The following is a 25,708-nucleotide window of genomic DNA, read 5'->3' on the forward strand; positions in this document are numbered from 1 at the left end:
GTGGGTGGGGGGGAGGAGGGAATGAAGCTGGTCCATTTCATGTCTCAGTCCCATTCATTTTAAATCGGGGCACTTTGTAGCACAAAGCCAGAACACTGTAGCCAGACTTGGTTTTCCACTTTGCCAAACAGAGCGCAAAATCCCCTGAAGCCGTCCGTGGAGGTAAAACAGACAGCGAAGGGACCAGTGAAACGAGTCTCTCTCACACTCAGTCCCCTCACAGGAATACTGCTTTCTTTTTTTTTTTTTGTATAAAAAAAAAAAAAGAAAATAAATAAACATACCAACTGTGGCGCATGTCATTAATTCTCTCTTTGTCAGATCGTGATCACAAGAAACAGAAAATGAGCCAATTGCAGTCACAGCGTGAGCGGGGTCTGTTTAGAGAGACTCCTCAAAAATTACAGCAATTAGTCTGATGGAACACGGTTTCCTCCTGGAAACAGGTGACACTCGGCTCACATGAGCCCAGATTAAACAAACTAAGACTTGGAACAAAATAAATAATTCCCAAAGGTCAGAATTGGACCTAAACTCGATATATCTGTTTCTATTAGTTAATCAGGAAGTTGGGGGGACCGGGGGGAGTAGTAATGTGAGCGCTTACTCCTTTTACTGATGCGTGGAACTGCATTGCGCACGATAGCATGTGACAAACGGTCATGGCTAGGCAGTTGGATACAGTATGTGTGACTACTGATGGGATTAGGATTTATCAATTTTTTTTTTTACAATCTGAGATGCAGATCCTTGCAAAAATATTTCCACACCTAAGGCTTTGTAATATTTTTGCACAAGATTACGCTCAAATTTCGACACGGTGGTAACTTGACTTCGAGTGAAACATAGCAGGTGTCTGTAGCCTTTGGCTCCACCCCCACGTGTTGCTGTTTCTCCCCATAACAACGCTTCTGGATACTCTGACCAAAAACGATGGCGAAATAAACACATGTTTTGACGTAAGGGAAACAGGATGTCAGGTTTGAACACTTTTATCGTTTTGCAATATCTGCACAAAACGTCTCACAAATGAACAACACTAATGCTATACAGGATTTGTTTTTCTTTCAGGCTTTCACTATCCCACAGCGATGAAGAATATGCACCTTTTTTTACTGGAGTGGAATACTTGGTGTTTATTGATAAGGGAAATACTTCAGAAGGCATATTTTGTCCCTCATTAGAAAAGTTGTATCATCATCTTTAAACTTTGTGTGCCCTTTTATCCATGTTTTAGAGAGTCTATGCAGTAAAGAGGAAGATGGAGGACATCTGATCAGATGAGTTAAAGCATTAAAGAGTCACAGTCTGATTGATTCCTTGCCACAAAGCACTGCTGCAATAATTCATGCAAAAGGAACCCCAACCCAGTACTGAATGCACAAACACTACATATTTTTCAGTTTGACGATGTTACTTCTTTTTTTTTTTTTTATCCTTTATTGGTAAAATGTGATATTAAGATTCTGTGAGAAACGTCATTTTGGTTTAAACTACTGAAATAAATTGAGATGAAACTGTTTGATGAAAGTAAAAAGTAGCAACTGCTTCATGTAAATTTTCAGCAACACATCAGCCTCGCATCTGATGGAAAGCAGCTGGATCGATAGATGCCATTCTGGACGGAGCGATGTGCAGTCTTGGTTGGGAAAGGCACAAAAAAAAAGTGTGTGCCCTCCCTGCATAATGCATGCGTATCTGGCGTATCTGTAGCCACGGAGCGGACTGTGTGGCTGCGAGCAGAATATGGGGAAAGGGTAGTGGAGTACAAGTTGGAACGGGAACAAAATCAATCATAATCGCGGCGCGGATTACTCCAACACTGCTTACAGAGCAGAGTTCGCTCTCTCTTTGCTTCTGCGGCTCCGTAATGGCGCTCTCAGCTCCCCTTAAAAATTGTCTTAGCCAGTGACCGCGGCGCAGTGACAAGCTGCGATATATATCCTCTACGCCCCTCATTCATTTTTCTGCATGCCTCCATGCCTCACTGGTGGCATGTGCGCTCGACGGAGGAACCAGGGAAAAAAAAGAAAAGATCTCTGTGGACCGTTTAAGCAGCGACCCGCGGGCTAAGTAGGGTTAATGAGCTGAAGGGGAGGGAGGTTGGTTATTAGAAGAAGGGACTGAAGCTTACCATAATTATCAAGGTTGCAGGTCCTATGAAACTCCAGATGAAGTATGTATCCAGGCGAAGCCAGCAACTGCAAAAAGAGAGAAAGAACAAGAGGTGAAGGGGATTCAAAGTGAAGTGAAGGGGACAGGATGGGGAGCATGAACAGAAAAAGTGAAGGGGGTGTAGTGGGGGGTAGAGATGTGATGTTATAGCTTTATACTCCAGCTCAAGGGGTTATACATCAAGTCGGAGGCTGGAGTGACACAGAGAAATAGGCACTTCAAAACATGCTGGCTTAAAGTGGCTTAAAGAATTATAACCATCATCTAAAATCTGCAGGAGACGAGATCCTAACTGCCAATAACCACAATCATGATGCCTCAAAATGACCCGCCAAAAAAACTCATAATTGCTTGAAATAAAAGAAAAGACAGTGAGCAGAATTAAGCTCCTTTCTGTTTCAGTTTGTAGGGTTAAAGGGCAAATTACCATTCATTGAATTAGTCTTCAATTGAATCCTAATTGTCTCACTCCAAAGGAATTGGATTGACCTTGACCCCGACGGTCCTTTAAATTCTCACTGACGTGTCCTACATGTCTGCGTTAACTGTGATTATTCTGCGGGAGCCGCCATTATTGCATCGATAATATAATAAAGTGGTCCCCTGACCTCACGCGTCGCACAAACAATACGGAAAGTCGTTCTGGCCCCACTGTCGAACCGAGTCGAGACGAAACAGAAACGGGGCCAACGGAAGGTGACAGTGTTCTTTTGAAATAAGGGGAGAGAGGAAAAAAAAAAAAAAAGTGATTCATGACCTGTGGTTGAATTATTAATCTTTTAATCTCCGCCGCTGCAGCGGATAGACGCCTCCATTTTTGGCCGCTGGAAAATTACAGTTCTTGCCGCAGCGACTGTCGCTCAGACTGACACGGAGTGGAAAGTGGAAGTGGCAGGAAAACGAGCTGTAGCTCAACACCATGTGAAGGAAAACTAAAGTGTTTGTGAAACTTCAAAAAAAAAAAAAGAAAAAAAAAAAAGAAAAACGATAACTGTATGGATAGGCAAAACGAGATGCCGTACAACAGCAAATGGAAAAAAGATATTTGTTTTGAACTTTTCACTATTTTGTCTTGTTGCAACTATTAGTTTGTGTGTATGTCATTGAGACTGTATGGCACATGGTTTTTTTGTCTTCTTTTAGAAATTACACCTAAAAGCCGTGGCGTTCAGCCCCCACCATTCAGTACTTTGTAGAACCAACACCTTAACATGATTCATGTTGACTTAGGGTGATGTGTAGCATTAATGTAATGTTCCACGTGTTTGTAGAGCCATCTACATAGCTGGTGGCAATTTGCATATCTTTACAACATAACAATAACCCATAGCAGCCATATTTGTAGAGTACAAAGCCAATACTTGTCTTATCCACTGATTCTCCTACTTGAGCCACTTGTTTGTGCATCTCCTTCAGAGTTTCCATGGAGCCTTCTAGTTTAGATGAATCGCCACGTCTTAGTAGATTTGTGCACGTCACAGCAGACGTGCCCGCCTGACATGTCTGCTGTGTTCTTTCCTCTTTCTCGCTGCTATTTATTTTTCTAGTGTTTTCTAACAAACCTCAGAGGTCTTCACACAAAAAGCTGGATTTCTACTGAAATATTGATTTTCTAGTTGGGTGATTTTCACCTAGGAGTGTCAGAGCAAACGGAGTTGAAGACTCGTCAACGTTTTCAGCATCGTTTTCTTTTCACTTATCTTGAGCAAAACCTCAATGCATATCAAAAATAGTGCACCAAAGAAAAACGTTGATCTTCTAAACTCATGCAAACTCAACTAAATCTTGACGCAAAGGAGAAGTGATATGACAAAATGCATTTTGTTGTGATTGTTGGGAAAGGAAAAAGGGAAAACGCAGCATCTTCAGCATTCGCGGCAAATGGCACCTCATTTACATAACAAGCTTATTTGGCAGTCTGGACATTTTTCTCCTTTGCCTCCAAACAACTCCTCAAAGTAGCAGACGACACTTTGAAACGAGATAAAACGCAACATAACAAGTGACACGACAAAAGTGTTGCTTTTATTTTACTGGGAGTCGATACGTCTCCGTTTCTCTCTGGTATCAATGGATGAGAGGAGACAGAAAAGAGGCGTGAAAAAACCCCCAAAACAAAACGCACGGACGCATAAAACACCAAACATACACAAACGGAAGCGGAACAACATTCACAAAAGTCTGGCAGCTCATCAAAGCTCATGTTCCAAATGTCGGCGTTATAAATTATGCTCAAGGTTCTATTGTTCATGTTTCTCCTTCTTCCACTTCAGATCACAGTGAGATTTAAAGAGTTGGTAGGCGGCAGGAGCTGGAGGCTGTCATTTTCTCTCTGCCTCCTCTTACCTCCTTTACGCCACTCTTGTCATGCTTGTGTCTGGCTTTTGGTGCATGCAAAGCCAGTTTTATCTCCCCTCCTGGCATGCTTCTCTCTCTCTCTCTTGCTCTTTTCTTTTTTTTTTGTGCTGCTCCTACAGAAACCAAGCGATAATAGATGCAAATGTCTGCCAGTTTAAACACATGGCGCTCTCGTGCCAGCACCTCGTGCTCTGGTTTCCTGGCATTGCAGGAAACAAATCTGCACAGAGTGGATGCCTGCTATCGCCCACAGCGAAGGCAATGTCTTTTGCATCCCCCACGTCACAAACGGCAATTTCGCCGAAATGTCGGACAGCATTTGTCAAAATAAAACAAAGCAACCGTATTTTCGGGGGGGGGGGTTTTAAATCCTGAATAGCCTTTTGATTTGCAGACTGATTTCAGGGACCCGGTGCAGAAGGTATGAAAATATTCCTTGACAGACTGTCAAATCCTTCAAGTTATTTCACAGACAGCCTCATGATGTAGACTCATGTGAAAGATGTCAAATATTTGATTTGAGTTCCTACGACGACAACACAAATGCATCTCTATGATAAAACAATGTAAAACAAACCTGATATCACATCCCGGCGTCAGGTTTGATGTAACAACCTTCTTTTATACAGGCTCAAAAATGACACAAAGAAACGCAACGCCAATAATCCTAACATTTTTAACACTTTTCTTTTCTTTGCTTGGGGTGCGGCTGCTGTTTTTACCAACTCTAAAATCTAACCAGAATGCACAGGAATGTTGTAAAAAGACAGAGGGGCACAGCAGAGGGCAGGAAGATTGCCGCTATGAAGTGTGATGAATAGAAATGTCTTTTTTGACACCAAACTCTTTAAGCTTAGAGGGTCAGACGTGGTCCACAGGAGCGCTTTTAACCACACACACACTCTTATTGCACATCCTCAATGAATCAGAAAGGACTAACGCTCCACTGTATCAGCAGCTACACTACTGAGTCAAACAGGAAATCCTTACCCCTTTGATGTATTATGTTCATTTCTGGTGGTGGAAAAAAAAAAGAACACATTTCTCATACCGCTGACCACCAGCGGCCTCGCACCGCAAACTTTACTCAAGGGCACATTTAGAGCTCTTCCTAGAGAATTAAAAAAAAAAAAAAAATCCTCTTTGATCAGACATCAGAAGAAGGTCTCGCAATCGGCTTGACCGTGAGACCACTGGACGTCATCCGTCTGCTGCAACTGGGTCACTGCAATTTGTTGGGATATTTCTGCTCAAAGTGACCCCGCCCACGATAATGCAGCCGCAGCACCAAGAATCAATTTGCAGCAAGACAACGTACCGGCCCTCTCCCGCTGCCACTCCACCCAACACCACCGCTACCTTTTGCTATTCACCACGTGTCATGCTTTATCCGTCGCCTCATCCTTCAATGGCAGCATATAATTGTTCCACCGGTGGCAGGCTTTAATTATTCACATGATGCCAAGGCTCAGGCGGTGGCAGCTATCACCTCATCCATCACCAAGAACTATTGCGCTGCCAATCTACAAATGCACTGTCTTTCTAGCTCTGTGGCCAGCCCATGTGTGTGTGTGTGTGTGTGTGTGCGTGTGGCATGCGTGATAAACATCTCAGCAAACTGCTGATGCTGGTCTTCATTATTCTCAGATGGGCCGGAGATTAACGGAGAGAAATGGAGAGTGATCTTCCGCTCGCAGTTGCACTGCAACAGAGACTGCAGTGTATTTTGCAGCTTAGAGACCAGGCAGAGAGCATTTGTCAAGAGGTAACCCTGCAAGTCAGCCTTTGTCACACACAACTTTTACAGGTAACCTGAGTTGCACCAATTGTGCTTTTGTGGCAGATTTCTGATCCCCAGGACGTGTTGCAGAGCCAAGTCCTGAGGACTCTAGTTTTGATCAATTCTAATTTACTACGAGCAATAAATGTTTCTTCTGAACATTTACATTGCTTTTTTCCTTTTGTAATGCAGTTAAAATGAGACGTTCATTTGAGTCTGCACTCACATTCTGTCTGTTCCGTAGCTGCGGTAGTCCACTGCCGCCGAGACGGCCACGATGAGAGCCGGCACGCCGTACCCGACCAGGTAGAAGTATCGTCGGCGCGAGTGCTCGCTCTCGAACACCTCCACCAGCATAATGTAAAGCTGCACCCCCTCGAGGAACATCCACGTAAAGGCCGCCAGGAAGAAGAAGTGGAGCAGGGCGGCGAAAACGGCGCACGCAATCTGGAAAGGTTTAACGACAACAGAAGTGATGTGGACACAGGGGGAGTGGGAGAGAAGAGAAAGCGAAAAGGCAGATTTGATCGTTATTATATTCAGTCTTGACTTTTTTTTTTTTTTTTTTTACAATAGTCGGTCTTGAATAATTAAAATTTCATCCTAAAATAATTAAACGGCAAAACGAGCCGTCCAAGTAACTCCACTCAGCAGCGTTTCCTGACCTCCCTGAGTCAGCATTTCTCACAATTAAAATGGCGATGCTTTGTTTGGCTGAAGCCGTTGGATCGCTGCCTGTGGCGACTGGCAGTAGAACACTGCGGCCCATGAGTTCTTGTATGCTGTAGCTGGCATGGGTGGAAGGGAAATGTGAAAAAAAAAAGTGGAGGTCTGTCGTCCAAGAGCCATTTAGGACGACGGCATAAACCAGGTGCGGGTTCATAATGCAGTTACGCACTTTTTGAGCTCGAAGTGAATACAGCAGAAAGCCCTCTCCTCATGTCTGCTCGCGCACTTACATGGATTGATCCAATTATTGGCACAGTTGGACATAACTAGAGTATTTTGTTACTGGAATGGATTCAGTTTAATAACTAAGAGGTTGAGTGAACATTAATTGCAGTCCATGAAAGTGATTCAACTGCCGGGCTGTGAGTCATACCCATAAAACATTATGGGAGGAAAAGGTGCAGGCCCTGAAGCATTATCTTTAACTTCACAGGAAGTTAGCTTTGCGGCTAAACTACGGTCTATAGCTTTTACCTTCTGGCAGTAATTATGCTCCAACAGGAAAATATAGATATGTTTAGACTGACTAAAATTAAAGGTGTATAATTTCTTATCTCTGACATTTCCATTTATAATCATTTAGAAGATTTAAAATGCTTCATAGAGGATAATAAGCAATAAAGGTTAGCCTTGCACATGATCACAAAGACTGTTGGCTATGTGTATTCCAGAAACAAGCATGAATTGTGTGCCGTACTATCATCCAAACAGGGCCGGATGCTGTAGAAGGAAAAGGTGAATTCTAGGAGTAGTTCAGAATTTTTTTAATTTCTCCAATATGTTACACCTCAGCAGATAATTCTCTTGACTTCTTCATTCAAAACAAATCCAGATTAATTTGTCCCAGAAGTAAAAGGCAACTGCTGGTCCAAGAGGATAGCGACTAATGTGGATTTCTACCACCTTAAACAACTACTATCTTAGATCCAAAGTTAATTTCTGGAGCTTCTAATTGTCACCGAGTTCCACTCAGGTGTCTATTTAATAGAAGTTGATGATTATTTACACAGGAAATAGAGATCAGGGCTGGTGCGCCACCAATAAGCTTCCTGTACGAAACGCATGCTGGCAGTCTAATAAACATTAAAGCTGTAATTGAAAGAAAAATATTGTAAAGCTTGCACTGAACACTGCCTTACTTTTCTACTGGTATTTACTTTGTAAGCATCTGTAAACAGCGGCTCACGTTTACAGATGTAAGCTAACGTCAATGTATTTTAATGTGAGAGAGGATAAAAATAAAAAAATTTAAAAAAACAGAAAAATACAAATGGACCTAAAAAGAACTCAAAACTTTACTTTGAGTGTTGTTTTACAACTATATCTCAGATATGGTTGATTTAACCCAAACGTTTGACTTGTACGTTTACATTTTCCTGAAATTGCTATGACATTTCTGATACTGATTTGCTTTGAGACACCGCCTTTTTTGGACAATCTGCTTATACTAAAAGAGAAATCCAAGAAAAGTATCTACTAGAGGTAACATCATTGCTTATAAAAGCTTTTAAAATGAAAAAGAAAAAAAAAAACTAAACAAAATTGGAACCGTTTCTTTGAAGTCCTTTGCTAAGCTCAAAAGTATAAAACGACTCCCCAATTTTCTGCTCTATGAGTATTGAGTGTACACTCCTGAAAATGACTGCACTGACAGCGTGTTCTCACCTATTACCTCGGTTGAGCTCTACCAGAAAAGAAATCGCGGCCAAACTCCAGTCATTACTCGAGAAGGCGGATTGTGCTTCTAATCCAGATTAGCCTGAAGTAGGTGAAAAGTACATTTTTGCCGCAGGTTGCTGTGGGGGTTGAAGGTGTTCCATCTAACAGTGACCTATCAGTAAGCGAGTTGGAAGTTGTTGTTCTTGTGAGAGTCTTTAAGTAAACTTTGAACCGTGTGTGCACCGCTGCACGTCTATGGGAGGCAGATCCTGTTTAATAGATGCCTCTCGGCTCCTTTTTTCTCAGCGTTTCTTTTCAGCGAGCCAAACCGAAACGAAATAGTCCAGGGCCACTGACACTCAGCGGGGAACCCCACTCTCAGCACAGCACGACACAAAAGGTTATAGCTCTTCCCAAAACATTTCAAGTTGGAAGATTCAAGATGGTGGGCACACTTACGGGGGAGATTCATTTTGACAGACACACACCTTCTGACCGACACCGTGAAACAGCTGAATTGCAGCGAACAGCAGCTAAGTGCAAAGGCTTGTGTGTATGTTGGCAATATTTTCCCGTCGGGAATTACATTTTACTTTAATTTTGTGGCAGAAAGTAATTAAACCTGAGATAAAAAAATACATGAGAGTGAAACGAGGGTTGAAATTTACGTTCTTCCTAACTTCAAACTTAAACAGGTATAAGCAATATCAGTATTACTTTTATGACTCTATAAACTCAACACAATTTTGTGTTGACCAAAATTGTGTTATGGTCAACACAATTTTAATTATTGCAATATAATTATAATTATAATTATTATTATTATTCTGAATTTCTCTAAATCTTTTCAGAATTTGAGCTCTAGATAATTATAAATAAATACTTTTAGTTTGGTTTTGGCTTTTCTGACTGTTTCTTTCTTGAAAAAAAAAAGTTGTAAATATAATTTTACTAAATCCATAGTTAAACTAAACACTGTACTTTACTGGAGTCAACTGATTTTAGCTTCAAATAAACTGAATAAAAGTGTAATAAGGCCAAAATGAATAAGTTCATGGTACAATCCTTTGAAATTAAATATTGAAAAGATCATTGCATTTCATCTGACGGACGGCAATGCCCCTTGTTATTCTTACCGGCTGGTCCCCCCGGTTGATCCCCACCAGGAACAGGGACTCTGCTATGAACAAGCTAATGCACAGGTTCTTATGGATGGTGTTTCGGTCGCTCTGGAGGCCTCGGAAGAAGCAGAAGGTGAAGAGGCTGATGAGCAGGCACACCAGAGAAAGCAGGATGCCCACCCAGGTAATGACGTCCAGGAGCATTTCGTGAACAGGGTCTGTGTTCTGCGAAGAAACGAGAACAGAAGTTGCTCAGCAGCGTCAAGGGGAAATGGGAAATACAATTCTTCTACTTGTAATCCAAATACGATTTCCGGAGATTAGGTAAAGAAAGAAGAAACAGCAGTTTCAGGATATATCTTTTATTTATGGAGCAGACGAAAACAAGCGATTGCGGGAGTAAAAGAAATCACCCTGAAATGGAAACAATGCTCAGGCTTTTATTTTCAGGATTGCTTTCTAGCGGTAAAGTGGAGCCACTCACCGCTCCGATACAGCAGCACACGGAGCCACAGGTGGCAGATATGAATCATGAATTAGTCAGTGTGAATCAATTTAAAATGGCCCCCCGTTGTTTCATTTTGGTCAGGTAACAAAGTGAAACAAAGTGAGCCGCCCAATAGGCCACAGGTGTCTAAGACCAGCACAACACGAATCCAATCAAACTGTAACACGGGCAATATCGTTCGCCGTTTGCCTTTGGGTAATTTTCTCTTTACAGATTGTCATTTGGGGCCAAAGACAGTTTTGGCCACTAAAATGACTTTTTGTTGAAAATAAATGTGCCGTGTTCAGGGGAAGATAAGATTCCCCATTGCTTCTGCTTCAAAGAGTTTCTATCCATTAATGGGAGACAGGCGGACTTTGAAAGCAGGAAAGGAAAAATATTTAGAGAGTGGTAGCAAAAAGACAAAATATCACTGATTTGGCCCTAGACACTTCAAGATGAGCACAGCCAGAGTGACTTCTGAAACGTCTACAGATTGGCGTCATTTGTAAGGGCTAATTTGTGAGCATGTATGTTCATGTTTTACCTCTAAACATTGTTAAAAAACAAAACAAAACAGAAAAAACCCAATGAGACGCAGATTTCTAGTTAAAAATATATAAATATCCATATATTAAAAGCCCAAAATAAAATCTGAATGAAATCTTCCGTCACCAGTGGAGAAAAAAAATGGTATAACATCTGCTTTCTATATGGAAACATTATGATTTTTTTAAGTTTTGGAAATGTGCAAAACTTGGAAATTGGTGATTAATATTAAAAGAACCATTCATCCTTCTTTTGGGTAAATGTATAAATGAAGATCCCACCAATAATACTTCAAAATCGGGCAAATAATATGTGTACAGCCAGGAAGAGAATACATTTATGGTGACAAGCAGTGTAAAGCAGCACATAGCGGAGATGTAAAATAATTCCTACTCACTTATATAGGCTGTTGGCTTATTTTACTTTATATACATTTTAAAAATATGATTCTTTGAAATTATAAGCTGTGCTTGCAGTTCTTGGAGCGAGTAAACAATAATAACAGTCGGAGGTCCGGTGTTATGAAAAAAAAAAAAAAACAAGCAAATATTTGCATACATTAAAGAATAGGCCCACAAGAAATGCTAATATATCTCCACAAACAAGCATCTCTTTAAATCACATTTCAACCACCCTCAGCATTATTTCTACCAGAAGACGAAGAAAAAGAAAAAAAAGTTACTGGGAGTTTTGCACAAAGCCTTGTTATAAGGGGAGCAGAGCTAACGCTTGCAGAGAGAGGAACAGATGCTGATCATTAACAGGCTCTGGTATAATAACAGCCGCAGTGCTCCTTTAGTCTTGGGAGAGCGGTCTTTTGATTTTCCTGCCTGATGAGCCGTTGTGTATACGTCGGAGGGATGGCAATATGTTGTACAGAGCCGGCATCTGGGAGCGAATGTGCACTGGATGTCTACGTGCCATACTTTTAGACGAGGGGCCGTGTACGAGGTGGAACTCATGCCAGTGTTCGGGGCTTGGATCTGTTGCGTTGTGTGTTGTGTGTGTGACACGCTGGGTCCACTCTTAGCCTGCCGCTTGATGGTGACATTGATGCAGTGGGTGGTACTAGTCGTGGCGCATTGTGAGGCAGACTCGGAGTCCTCTTGGGCTGTTGTGTGGCTGCGGGCTCTATCCATCTCCATCTCACCTCCGATTGAAGAGGGGGTCAGAGAAAGAGACGACGAAGGGGAAGGAGAGAGGGGGAAAAAAAAAGAGTATGACAGGGAGTGTATCTACACCTGGGTGATGGATTTACCGTGGAATGATTTCTTTGTTCTAAGAGGTGGATAATGCCTCTGCAACAGCAGACACAATGTCTCAACTGAAAAGGCTCCTTTTATGAGAGGCTTTTCCCCGGCAGGATGGCAAATGATGGGCTCCGTAGAGTTTCTGCACCTATTTTTAAGCTGACAAACCTCTGCGACGGAAATGTCTGCGAGGGTCTCTAAAGTGGGCGGTGGTGATTCACTATCCCGATTCGCTCTCAGTGACACAAGAGCTGTCCGATCTTACGGCGCCAACACTATTCGTGGAGACTTGCAAAAGTATTCATGCAATTTTTTTTATTTTTTAAAATATTTTTCAAGCAGCAGAGAAGGTCTAATGAGATTTGAAAAGTCTTTGCCCCTATCCGCTGGGGTACTGCATAAAATACGTTAAAGTACCTGCCGTAGATACTAACAAGAAAGAAAAAAAACAACAAAAAAACTTGGCAATAATGGACTGAACTTATATAGCGCATTGCCAGTCATTTTGACCACTCAAGGCGCTTTACACTAGAGTCCCATTCACCCATTCGCACTCACAAACGCTCACACATTTATACACCGATACGCAAATCTGTGGGCAATTTGGGGTTGAGTGCCTTGCCCAAGGGCACATCGACATGTGGCAGGAGGAAGCTGGAATCGAACCTACAACCTACACACAGCTACAGTATAAGCCCCCAATAAGCCTCGTGCATTGCACATTGATCATTCTGGGCCGCTCACTGAAGCCTGATATAGTATCATATGCACTTAATTATCATAACATCCTATTTCTAAAGCCAAAAAGGCCTGACAAAGTTCTATGAAACGTAAAAAAAAAAAATGCCTGAGACCTGCACAGAGAGAGTCAATACCTCAAAGAACCACTCCCAGCATGGGGGCCAAGGAGCCAATCCAATTAAAATGCATAAATCTCCCCGTATGCCTCCACAGTCGGTCTTTGACTCATGAAATACTGTCAGGCGGGGCAGACTGTTGCGCTAAAGGGTGGGTTGCCCATTGCAAGAAGTCACGTGACGAAATCCACCTAAGGTATGGGACCGGGGATTTATGAGCTTCCTGGAGACGGGGAACAGTTGCGGAGAGGGCGCTCGAATCAGGGGCGCTGGCAAATTTGTCACGTTTAAAAGGGCTCGGAGAGAAACTATGCAGCTCGCGTGGCGGGAGTTGGCATTCAGCTCACGTGCCTAATGTCACACTGTGTTCTAAGACACTGTCTGTACCACTCTCGTACCATGGCTTTTCAGATAGATTTATCTTGAACAATTGCTTTTGGCGTGTGTGTACATAAACTCTTAAGTCATATCGTGAAATAGAAAATTAACCTTGACTGCCCTCGTAGTTACTGTGTGATTGGGAGACGGTGATTAATGTGACCCAGATATCGGCCGTTTCATCATCTGTAAGGGCGTGTCATCATTTTGTATCTGCTAGTGCATTAAAAATGGTGTCACCAGACTGGAGCTTGGTACCTCCTCGCAATATCCCTTAAGATGTTTCTTAGTGGGTGAAAAACAGGTTGTAGATTTGCAATAAAATGGCAAATAGAAGGGGTCTTCAAAATTTAAGCCTCGGACCATCGGCGTCCAGCAGTTTTTAAAATGTGTCTTTAGTCCAACACACCTGAATCAAATGGCTGACTTCTTCCAAAAAGGCAGCAATTATTATTCACCTTAAATCAACAACTAGATGTCGGGCGTTCCAGCAGATCAATGCTTCTAAGAACCATTTACAACCAGTCTGGGAATGGGATCAAGCTCAATAATATTAAGCTTCCGGAGTTCTCCAAAAGTCAGTCATATTTAAAAGTGGGTGGATAATTTTATAGCTGGTTCAATGATGACCCAAATACCGACTGAGACAGTGAATGCAGCAAATGGAAGTGTTTAATAGGAAGGGATGATAAAAAAAATAAATTCCTGAGGAAGCATTGCAAACAAAACCCAAAAATTGAGAGAAGGAAAGCAAAAATGCCGCACCCTGGGGAAGCCAGACAGAGCAACAAGCAAAAAGTAGATAACAGTGTCTGAGCTAAAAGCACATACAGAAGAGAAACTGATTACTGGGATTGTAACCAGGTGAGACTAACTGAGTAAAAACACCGTCACCATGGTAACTGAAGGAAACTAACAAGCTCAACAGAATACAAGTTACAGAACAAACACAGAAACCGTGACGACAAAGTATTAAAACTCATGGAAATAGCAGAGCAAAACAGCGCAAATGGCTTTAAAAATATTTATTAAACACACAAAAGTCAAATAAAGCATTATTTGTGCCAGTGAAACCAACCAATTTACTAAAATGCACAATTTAAACCTAAATCTGATGACAACTCTACTTAATGTTAGACCTTTATGTTGTGTTCAACTTGAAAAAAAGAAGGGTTTAAATGTTTTTTTAAAAGCTCGTACTCAAATGTAAATTTCCGACTAATGCCGTAGCTCGCATCTCAACTGTTTTCTTCATGATCTCAGTTTCTACTTGCAGGTCTCATGAATCTCAAGGCTTCTGCAGCCTTAAGAAATTGCAGTGCTACTTGTCATTTAGAAGTAATAAAAATGACAAAAGCAGCCACAGTGAAAATACAAGCGTCTGCGTTTGAACTCCTTTTAATTTCTAAAGCAAAACAAAGGTAAAAAAGAAAAAGGTTGGACTCGTCTTTCTCATCAGATATTATACAAAGGTCAAATCATTTGATTAGGATGGTTCATGCGGGGGTCCAAGTTCATCCCTGTTGTCAGAGCTTGGCCTCCTAATATGAGGTGGAGTGGAGCGAGCTAAATCTTCCTAGATTTTAACTGTACTAAATGGCTCCAGGCGAAGTGATGGGACATTTTAATACTGTAATCACTTGCGCTCTTGAAAAAGTCACTTTAAAGTACACCCACTCACATTATTGCCTTCAAATAGAAGTCTGCAATCATTCAAAGTAACAGAGACAAAAAAAATATATAATCCTGCATACAGCCGTCTTCTGCTTTTAACTTTTGTTTGTCTGACCACCTGCGTCTCCCCCTGCCGAGACTGAACGATCAGACGGAGGCGTTTACCGTTACTGGCTCCAATGTCCAAGACGAAGGTTGTAAATCAGACAGAAGTGAAAGCACTCTGTGCCGTGGTAATGGTCCTTCATAGGACAGTATCCATTATGGTAGTTAAAGATCTCTAATGCTAAATGTTAGCTGTTCTGAAGAGCTCACATGAGATATGCATAGAAAAAAAATAATAAAATGGACAAAGTTGCATCAGGGGTCGGATGCAATATTTCAAAACTCCCGTCGGAGTTTTGAAATATTGCAAAGGCCCTCGTAGGAGAGTTATTTTAATAAAAGACCATGTACGGGTCAGAATTTTCTCTGGCTGCATGCAGTGTGAATTAAAACACCCACATGGTATATTGCTGCGAGCAGTCACTGCGCTGTGCATGACAATCTAAGCAAATTTGGCTTTTCTTTTGGCTATTTTTAATACATTATCCACGATATTGAACATCATTCTTCGTTAAGTAAACCACTCATGTTCATAATTTTAAAATAGAATTGAAAAGTTTATTTATTGCAGTAACTCACTTCATTAAGTGGGAACACATTATATAGAATAATTACACTCAGCCTGATGGCTTTTTACTATTCAAGAGTATTACATTACACCAACAAACAGAAATGTGGGATTAATGGAAAGTATATAGAACACCTGCTTACAGTTGCTATTTTGTCTTTTATTCAGACAAACGAGCTTCACAGGAAACACATTCTAATCTAATAATTATGAGTAAAGAGGAGCGTTGAACAGCTTTAATCCACCAAGGTAGCACACTTCTGCAAGGTGTGAGATTGGGTTGCAAAATATTTTTTTCCAAATTTGATGGCAAATAAGATGCCCATGTCCACATGTTAGTAAAACACACATGCTTTTTGATGGGTGTTCAAATTTCGTCACAACTGTACTTAAGAAAAAAAGCTACTGTGATAAAATGAGTTATTGATGTACGGGAACACTAAATGCTCTCATAATTTGATGTTAAAGCTGTGGCACTACAGAAAAGTTCACCAACAGGAAGATCTTTCAACATGTTGCTCATTTTTTTTCCTCATTTGCCGCAAAAAGTTATCACCCCATGAAACAAGATTGATAATGACTGGTATGCTGGACTCAGTCCAGAGTGAAGAAAAAAAGAAAAAAAAGCAATTACAACGTTTCAGAGCAATAAACAAGGCTAAAAGATAATCGGTAGCTCTGAGGGTTATGAGTAATAACAATGCAGTAGATGAAACTTGCTGTTTTTTGCTGCCATGGATACAAAAAAAAAAAAAAACCGATAGCCTCCTCGGTTCATAAGATTTCTTTATCTGGCACTATTTCCAAGAAACACAGACGCATACATCTATTTTCCCTCCATTCGCTGTGCTTTTAGATCAAGCATGGTGACAGTTTGTCAAATAAAAAGCCTCCAAAGCCCCCATTTAGTGGCAGTTTCCAATGAGCTGTCTTTTATAACGTCAAGGTGGAAAAGATAACGAAATAGAAAAGACAAGAAGGGAAAAATATAACTCAGGATTGGGGTGCAACCACTGTCCACTTTCCTCCGGGGGAATGCAGTGGCACAAGCTAGAGAGGCTTTTCAAAATGTTGGGGGGATTGGCTTAACTCAAAGAGCTCTTTTACCGCTTTCCCCCCTCCCGCCCTTTTTTTTTGTCCTGCTCTGCTTTCATCGTGTGAAGGCTCCCATTCTTCATCGCTGCCTCGCTATTCCAGACTCGACTTCAGCCCTGCAGGGAGCTTAGTGGGTCCAGAAGTCATGCTGCTGAGTGACAAACAGCGGCTCTTTGCAGCCGCCCCACCCACAAGGAGAGCAGAGGGTTTTGCGGGTATCGGGAAGGAAGATTGCATGCATATTATTTTGTCTTTTACTTGTGCGTAGTTTTGAGAGAAAGACGAGAGAAAGAGACAAAAAAAAAATGACAGATTGGGGAGAAGACAGGTTGAAAAAAAAAAAACAAAAAAAAATTTTGTGGACTGGGGCCGGGTGGGACATCTCTCACAGAGGGCATCTCTTTTTCTCCCACTGATTCAAAAGAGATGCCCTGGTGAGACAGATGCCATGCCAAGATCCAAAAGGCTGCTCTGCTCCGTCAGCGGTTGAGCTCTTCAAATCTCCAGCGACAAAAACAATTAAATCATCTGTCCGTGTGAGATTCGAAATTCTCCAATTCCCCCATGACCAGTGACTTTCTTTGCTTTTTCCACCTAATTTATCCACTCAGATGTATTTACAGTCAACCTCTTTGACTTTTTACACTTTTCACTTGACAGAAACTGCATGTGAGCGTCACTTCTAACAAAGAAGCAGTCTTTAACAGGACATTACAAACTCTTTCGCATGTTAGAAGCTGTATTTTATTGAGATTATTTGTAGAAAAATCAACACAAAGTAGCATGCAATTCTAAAGTGAAAGTAAATGATACAAGGTTTTTAATTTTTACTACAACACAAAAAAAGTGTGGTGTGCACAGGGATTCAGCCCCCCATGAATGGAAGTTAATGTGTCCTCAAAAATGCTAAGAAATGTTTTTATTTGACTTTGTATGTGTACTGTACTTGCAAGCACAGATCCTAATCTTCCACTCTGAGAATCATCTAAAAAGTCTCCATCGCCTCCTACTCCACAGAAATGATGTGACACCAAGTCACCTTAGAAACGTAGACTTCAGAGGTAAGAAAGAGGGGCAATGGGTTAAACTGGATTCTGCCAAAAATCCTGACAACAACATGGCAGGAAAAAAAAAGCACCAGCTGAATATGTCACTTTTTTCACAAACAAACCAAGGTAGCAAAAAAAAAAAAAAGTTAACTTTTGAGATTTTCTCTGAAAATTAGTAGCTACCTTTATTTCTTGAAATTGGCAAGAGAAAGGATAGCTGCTTTTCTCTGCTTCCTGTGTTTATAACAAGCTGATTGTCACCTATGTTCACACCGAAATTCACAGGAAAAATGGCTCTTAAACAACCTGAAACACACACCATTCTTGTCCAGACGTTTTCTTCCTTTAATTAACAGCATCCCGTCACACGTTTTGCAACGCAGGACTTGTAGCTACTTTTTTTTTTTTTTGCACTTCAAACAAAGACAGATAAGCTTCCCTCAGTAATCCTTCGTTGACCAATAATAGTAGACTTTCTGAAGAGACTTAAACTTAAAATGAAGCTTTTTGCTTAGCTGTGGCATCAAGTAGAAGACCAAACTATAATGATGGTGCAAAAGGCTGAATTAAAATGGAAATGGTACTGTTGGAAATGTGTAGTTAGGAATATTGTACACCAGTTTTCCAAAACAAATACCTGCAAAAAATTGAATAGTTCCTTTACATCCAATAATAAATACAGAATAGCAATCTGCTATTCTTAACATAGCTATAAAAATAAAAAAATCAAGGTGTCTGTAAAACATTCATTAACAACATACCTCTAAATAGACCAAATCAGAGTCATGCATTTGTGATCGGCTTGATCCTACCTTCTATGTTGCATACCTCAAAAACAGGGGTCCTGCACATTTTCACATTTTTCCAAGTAAAAAAATTAACATTTTTCTCAGGGCTTTATGGCATGTTTAAAAACTAAAATACTAAAGTTTACTATGAAGTTACAAAAAATATACATTTCTACTCTAGGATTAACTTTAAATATGGAACCTGGAAAAACCGATGCTAGTAGACGGGAGATAAGAAGGAAAGAAGTAAGGAAGGACACAAAAAAAGAAACATAAGAAATGAAGAGAGGAAGTAAGGCAAGGATAAAAGAAGGATGAAAAGGCGCAAGGTGAAAGACAAAAGGAAACAACGGGGAAAAGAAAGAATACAGGGTAGGGAAAAGGGAGGGAAACAAGCAAAGAGAGAAGGACACAAGAAAGGAACAGAGGTGACATATAGAAAGGAAAAGAAAAGGAAGGACACAGGGAAAGAAAAAAATAGAGAAAGGACGGATGGAAGAAGAACTCAAGTTTTAAAAGGACGGCAAAGAAAGTAAAGAAGGAAGGAAATGGAGAAAGGAAGGAGTGGAAAGTAGGACACAAGAGAGAAAAGAAATGTGTGAATAACTTGTGGAGGAAATAAGGTTAGGACACATGAAGAGAAGTTGGGTACGATGAGGAAAGGTCAGGAGACAGGGAAAAAAAGACTAGAGGCCTTGGAGGAAAAAGAGGGCATAAGGGGGAGATGAAAAATACAACACATTATCACCTCCCTAAAATATCGACCTAAGAGCCAAAAGTGATTTAATTTGCCTAAAACATATTTTGGAAAGAAAGAGGTGGTGTTTTTTTTTTTTGTTTTTTTTTTTTTTTTTTACAAAATCACTTTTGGCAAAAAAAAAAAAGTGGCTTAGGCCATTATTTTAGGATGATGACGAGATGTAGGACAGGAGGAAAAGAAGAAGAAACGACATAAAATGAAAGCAAACAAATTTCCGACAGGGGGATAGAGATTAAAGTCTGGAGTTATTATTTATTACATATAGATTTTTTTTTCTCTTTCTTTCTCCATTCTTATCCAGATTTGGAAAATACTAAATTCAAAATTCATACATTTCTAGACAATGTAGGAACCTTGTTTTAGGGATAGAAATAAAAAAAAAAAAAAAAAAAAAAAAAAACAAATGCTTTACCTTAACATCAACGTGGGCCATCAGGACAGCAAAGTTGGTGAGATGAGTACAAGAACACGTGGTGTGCGTCCTGTTGGTGCTCAGCAAGCGGCAGTCCTGCGTCGACCAGTAACCGATCATGGTGCGCTTGGAGTAACTCCAGAATGAGCAGTTGGGGTTGAAGTTTTCCTCCGATTGCTGTCGGACAAAGAAAGCAAGCAAGAAATAATAATAATAATAATAATAATAATAATAATAATAATAATAATAATAATAATAATAAACGAGCAGAATCGACATCCACCCACTCACTGCTTGAAACGCAGGTGTCTGAAACTAATCACACTGGATTCATGTTTGATTTCTTTTGTTTGCACAATAAAAATCCGCCCAAAAAAAAAAAAAAAAAAAAAAAAAAGGGTTAATTCATCCCCACTGCATTTCGCCTCCATTCTGAGCGAATAGCAGGTGCCTTCACTGTCAGGAAGCATCAAGCAGCCTCATGCCTGTTTTTCATTGTGTTTTTTTGACCTTTCTCTTTAACTCTCGCTGCATGACAATGGACTGCCCCACTGTTTAATAGGCGCCGCTGCCGTCTGTGCTGGGCTGCTGCCCTAATGACGAGCGAGCCTCCCCGCTATCTTGCTCGCCATTTTATAAAAGTCATCCGCGACACAAAGGCGTAATAACACAACAAAATGTAAGTGCTGATAAATAGATGCGCCGAGAGCCGTTCCCTCTCGAGTCCAATTGTCCTTTGGCACTGTAGCTGCAGAAATAAAGCAAGTGCACCCGCCTTTTCTTCAGTGACTCTCGGCACTCAAGGTTAAACCTATCTCCCTTTGTACTGTAAACACTGTGACGATCTGAGGTTTTCCATTTTCTCCCGGTTTCACGTTTGGTTCCATGATAATTAGCCTAATAAGGTTTATCCTCTGTGAATGCAAGTTTTCCACTGATTGCCTTTACCCTTCACACGTTCAACACCTTGTGGAAACTACTTCACTGCAAAGGAGATGGGATGACCCTCCGTCACCATTAATGGCTTTAATTGGGGCCCGTTAAATGGGAAGGCAGGGAAGCGAAACAATAACTAGAGGACACATAATCATTCCCGAAGACCAGCAGACCAAAACCTCATGGTTAAACAGGAAGGCAGCAGGATAGTAAACCACCCCAAGACACAGCCATACCCGGTGATGCTAAATATGAACATTAATTACAGCTAATTTGGAGGGGAAGCCGATATTGTGTGTAAGCTACCTGCTTAGCGACAGCATAAGTTAGGAAGATTTAATATTAATTTAGGGCTGTAATCAAATGTCAAAAGCTATTTGTTCTCATTCATAGCCACATTTCTATTTTTGTTGCCTTTTTTTTTTTTTTTTTAAATTCAGCTCGCACTGATTAAAGTTAGCGCCAAATTTACACCAGATATTCTGGCTAAATTCACACACTCAGTCAGTTAGCAAAAACTGAACAAACTATGATCATTTAATCAGAGGGAGGCGGGTCTCAGTGCTCGTAAATTGCAATCTCATGTGGCATTGCTCTCTTTTGTTACAGCTTTTCCCCGTCTGCAGATACTGTTGTGAATGCTACGCTAGTTAGCATGGGCACAGATGACTGTGGATAAATGGGTTCCATCTGCCTGTAAGTTCTTTCTCTGCCATTAGCACATTTGGCAGTGAGGATGTGACATTGAGTGACAGCATTAAGACCCTCCTCCTGGCTCCGATTGGTTGTTTTTGGTCGGGAGCGGTGTGTTTCTTCAGACCGCAATAACAGGAGATCAATCTTTTCACAGATTATCTGTCTGATACCATGCTGTATCTGCAGTTCAAACAATGTAAAAAGCATTTTTTAAAAATTTTTGTAAATAAAAGTTAATTACTGCACTTTTGATAATGTTCAGTGTGTCGTATTGATTATGAACTGCACATTAATTGACTAAAACTGGAGTAAACAAGTGAAAGGATCATTCTGCTCGTCTTCGGGAATTTATGTCTTGTTTTATTTAATTTTGTCTTTTGATTAATTCATATTTACATGTTGGAAATACTTGATCAATCAAAAATCAGCCTTGCGAAATGCAATACATTGTCAAAATCTGTTTCTTATGTCCAACAGGGAGATTTTGCTGCATCCAATAAGGCTTAGTTAACTAACCAAGAAATGTTACAATATTCTGATTACTAAGTGAATGTGTACATAAGAAACTTGTATGCACAATATGAATGATTGTTTGTGTTGACATGTTTCTGCCTAAAAAGAAAACTGCAGCCGCTTCCTTGGTACATTTCTGTTTTAAAAGCTTGGTAAGGGTTAGCAAAAGGGCAGCATCTTATTGAAATTACTTGATCCGTGCATGAAGACAGTGGAAAAGTACCCCAACATCAGACTAATAGTAAAATTAGTCTTGGAATTACAATTTTCTTCTAGGGCAGGTGAGTCAGAGCAACAGCTGCTCTGACATCATGCCCCTGACATTTTCCCACCATTTAATTTTAACATCCTTGAGCTATAGTCCTTTTAACTCGTCGTCATCCTTCTGCTCTCTTCTCATTTTTTCTGCTGTTGTGTGCATTCTTTCAACGCACAAAAAAGAAAAACCCCAAAAACACTGCCGCTGCTCTCTGATGGCTGTTCAACATCTCTGATAATCGCTGAAGGCGACGTTTGTAGACAAAACAGGGGTATTTTGAGGGTGGTAGAGTGTGGAGCAGAAAATGGAGTCAGGAGGGAGAAGTCATGGCGCCCCACGATGACTAAGCAGCCTCCTAAGCAGGCTGATGTTTGCTCACAGGATCAAGCTGGCGTTCGAGCCAATGAACAACAGCGTGCCTCCGTCGCGAGCGACGCCGTTTGTGGCAATTTGGGATGTCACACCTACCCGTGAATAAGACGTTTTCATATTTGCTTATTTTTACTGGGATTTGCGCATCTGCGATGCGCTTCAGGGAGAGAGAAAATGATGATGAAAGGTTCTATCAAGAAGGCGCCAAAGTAAGTGTGCTCTCTGTGCAAACAAATGGAAAGAGACAAAGAGCACATTAAATGCCGCAGCGCTGACATCTAAGTAAAAACAAATCCCTCTCCCCCCCTCAGGTCCAAACGCACACGCAGACACAGAGACAGGGCGAGAAAATTACCTGCAGATGCCTGATGGTAAAAATGACAGGGTCAGAGAGATAGACTTTGTTAGAGTCCTTGTTGATGGCAGCTGTGATAACGGGAGAGTTGACAATCACGGAGTAATTGGTCGCCAGAGCTTCGCTGCCCAACTTCATGCTGGCGTTCTCCGTGGAAAGGTAAACGCCGATGTGTTTGTACAGGACAAACGCTATTCGAATTTCACCTGCAAGAGGAAAGTTATGATAAATATTTCACAAGGGATGAACTGCGGTGTTTACGTTCTGTGCAAGTATTTCCTCAAGATTCCCGTCTGCTCCGTTTCCCTTTCATTGTAGCGAGAACATGAAGGGGATGCTTTGCTTCTTTGCAGGGTCGTTTGAAATTACAAAACTAAAACTTATTTTGGTTAAAAACAAAACAAAACAAAACAAAACAAAAAAACAGTTGCTACTGCCTGAGGTTTTTTTTAAATTTCCTGCCGCTTTGAAAAATATATGGAGCAGAGTTTCAGGTGCAGGAACAAACGGAGTTCTATTAAATCTGCTCTTTGTCGGTTTATAACTTTCTGGTCTTGGGCTGAAATCTCAATATGAGGAGTTTCTGCGTGGAGTTTCCATTCATCTTTCTCTTAGTGCTTTAAGCAGCTTCATAATGTCAAACACCAGGAGATGACAATCATCTCAATACACAGTTTTTTTCTTCTGTTAGTGCATAAATTTCTAGGACTTTTTTTGTCCACTCAACTTTCCATAAATATCCTTCAATACAGCAATCTGTACACCAAGCTCCCTTAGCTATGACCTTTTGTGGCTCATCCTCATGTCAGAAACTGTCTCTCATGATTATGTAGGAAATATCATAACATATCTATATAAAATATTCTTTATCATTTGTCTCATGTCATAAATACATATAAAGTTTAATTATGCCATTGACAGCTTACTCCACCTTTAGATGATGTTTTACATACTGGAATAGCACTAAGATCGACAATAGCAGAAGGAACAATAAAACGATTCCTTATTTAAAACGTAAAAAAAAAACAGGAATCACTCAAAACCTTTCTGAGAAAAAAAAGAGAAACTTCAACAAATCGCCAAACATTTCGTCAAATTTAACATTCAAAGACGTGTCCGAGCATTCTTCAAAAGCATCGGCAAGTATGTTTTCTTCAAAAATTTTTTCCTGTTAATAATTTCCTTCTCTCCCTTTGCCTCCGTCTTCGCCTCCTGCGAGTTTCACTTTTGAGCACAGATATCAAAGAGAGCCCCCCCCCCTCCCGCTGCGATGGAGATCACTCACTCCAATGAAAAAGGGAAACAATTTGGGTGCCGTAGCCCTGGATGATGGAGGAATGTTCGCTACCCCGCCGTCCTGCTCTGCCTGTGCACGGCTGGACGCAGACACAGGCGTCCAGCTGAGAGACAGCCAGCACCGCTACGCACTCTGTACCCGATTTGATTGAGCTGGCAGTATCTGCACAAGGAGAGTGCTTAGGTATTGTTTTTTTTAACTCAACCTTGTTCAGGGTGTAAAGGACAGGTTTATAAGTACATGTAATGCAGAATGCTGCTGAAATACCAAGAAACTAAAAGATGTTTGAAATAAAATTACTGGAAAGCAAAGAAACAACACGATGTCATAATAACACAAACTATTTCCGCCACACTTTGTTCGTTTAGTCCTGTGAATTTGTCCTCTAGCTGACAGTTGCACAACAGAAATCCAAACTTTTGCACACCAGAGGAAAATCTGACGCGTTACCGTTTCTCCCGTGCTGCTTCAGTGTGTTTGCCGACAGGTGGATTGAGTTGCCTTGCCCTCCGGTCTGTGGAAACTTCAGATCAGGCAAATTCCCATCCGTGCTCATCCTCGCCACCTCCAGCTCTGCACGCAAGCAGAAGGAACCCGACAAAACTTTGAGGAATCAATAAAAGCCAGAGGTTCCTCTGAGAACACAGAGGTCACGTCCTTTCAAATTTGTGGATTTCACAGTTAAAACTGATATTTTGAAGGCAAAAACTTTAGACTCCCAGAGGTAAGTTGAGTGAATACGAGCTAAAAACAAGCAGTCACGTACATTCCTCATGTTTAATCACGCCATTTAGACTCTTCTTTTATTACGTTTGGAATGGAAAAATACTGAGAAAGAATTGTGTTAAATGTCTGTTAAGCAAGTTCCATCTCAATTACACACTTTTTATAGCTATTCACAACCTTCTGGTATAAAAGTTTGCATGACAAGCTTTTATAAGTATCCTATATTTGACAGGATCATTGAGCCCATTTGTCAGAATTGGTAGAAATCAAACATTCAGCTCCGGGAGCTTAATCTTTTCTTTCTGAACGATAGTGGCAGTATCACGCTGCAGAACTGTTTAACTGTCAGAGATACTAGTGCATTCATTCTACGCAGAGTGGAGTTAAGAAAAACAACGGAAGAAAACCTTCAAATATCAACTTTACCTCAAAACCACATCTGGACGGTTACAACCAGCACATAACTGAGTATTTATGTCGCAAAATGATTCAAAACACACATCAATAGTGGTTCTGTGGTTGAGATGGAACTTGCTCAGGGAATTTTATACATACATTTCTCAGTGTACTTGTATATTTCTTAACCTATATGTAAAATTCTTTAATTAAAGAAAAGACAAAATCTCCAAAAAGTCATAGTTATGCACCTTTAGCATTTCCCCAATAAGTAAATGTAAACCTCTAATTGGAACTGCTTGCATTTTACTTTGTCTATGAAATAATCTCTCTCTCTCTCTCTCTCTCTCTCTCTCTCTATATA

General features: G+C 40.7%; 1 protein-coding gene across 20 annotated transcripts in view; it reads right to left on the reverse strand.

The window, feature by feature from the left end:
- The window catches only part of LOC103480667 (adhesion G protein-coupled receptor L3), a 275,299-nt gene that overhangs the window by 27,285 nt on the left and 222,306 nt on the right, over window positions 1–25,708 (reverse strand). For all 20 annotated transcript variants that reach the window (XM_017310504.1, XM_008435707.2, XM_017310506.1 and 17 more), the window contains 6 exons: window positions 24,673–24,795; window positions 22,926–23,131; window positions 19,795–19,971; window positions 9,838–10,047; window positions 6,540–6,760; window positions 2,135–2,201 (listed from right to left, as the gene is read on the reverse strand). In XM_017310504.1, coding sequence (XP_017165993.1) covers window positions 2,135–2,201; window positions 6,540–6,760; window positions 9,838–10,047; window positions 19,795–19,971; window positions 22,926–23,131; window positions 24,673–24,795 — 1,004 coding nt within the window. The remainder of the gene's footprint in view (window positions 1–2,134; window positions 2,202–6,539; window positions 6,761–9,837; window positions 10,048–19,794; window positions 19,972–22,925; window positions 23,132–24,672; window positions 24,796–25,708) is intronic.

Source organism: Poecilia reticulata, linkage group LG18 (genome assembly GCF_000633615.1).
Source record: "Poecilia reticulata strain Guanapo linkage group LG18, Guppy_female_1.0+MT, whole genome shotgun sequence".
In the NCBI taxonomy this organism is placed as follows: domain Eukaryota; kingdom Metazoa; phylum Chordata; class Actinopteri; order Cyprinodontiformes; family Poeciliidae; genus Poecilia; species Poecilia reticulata.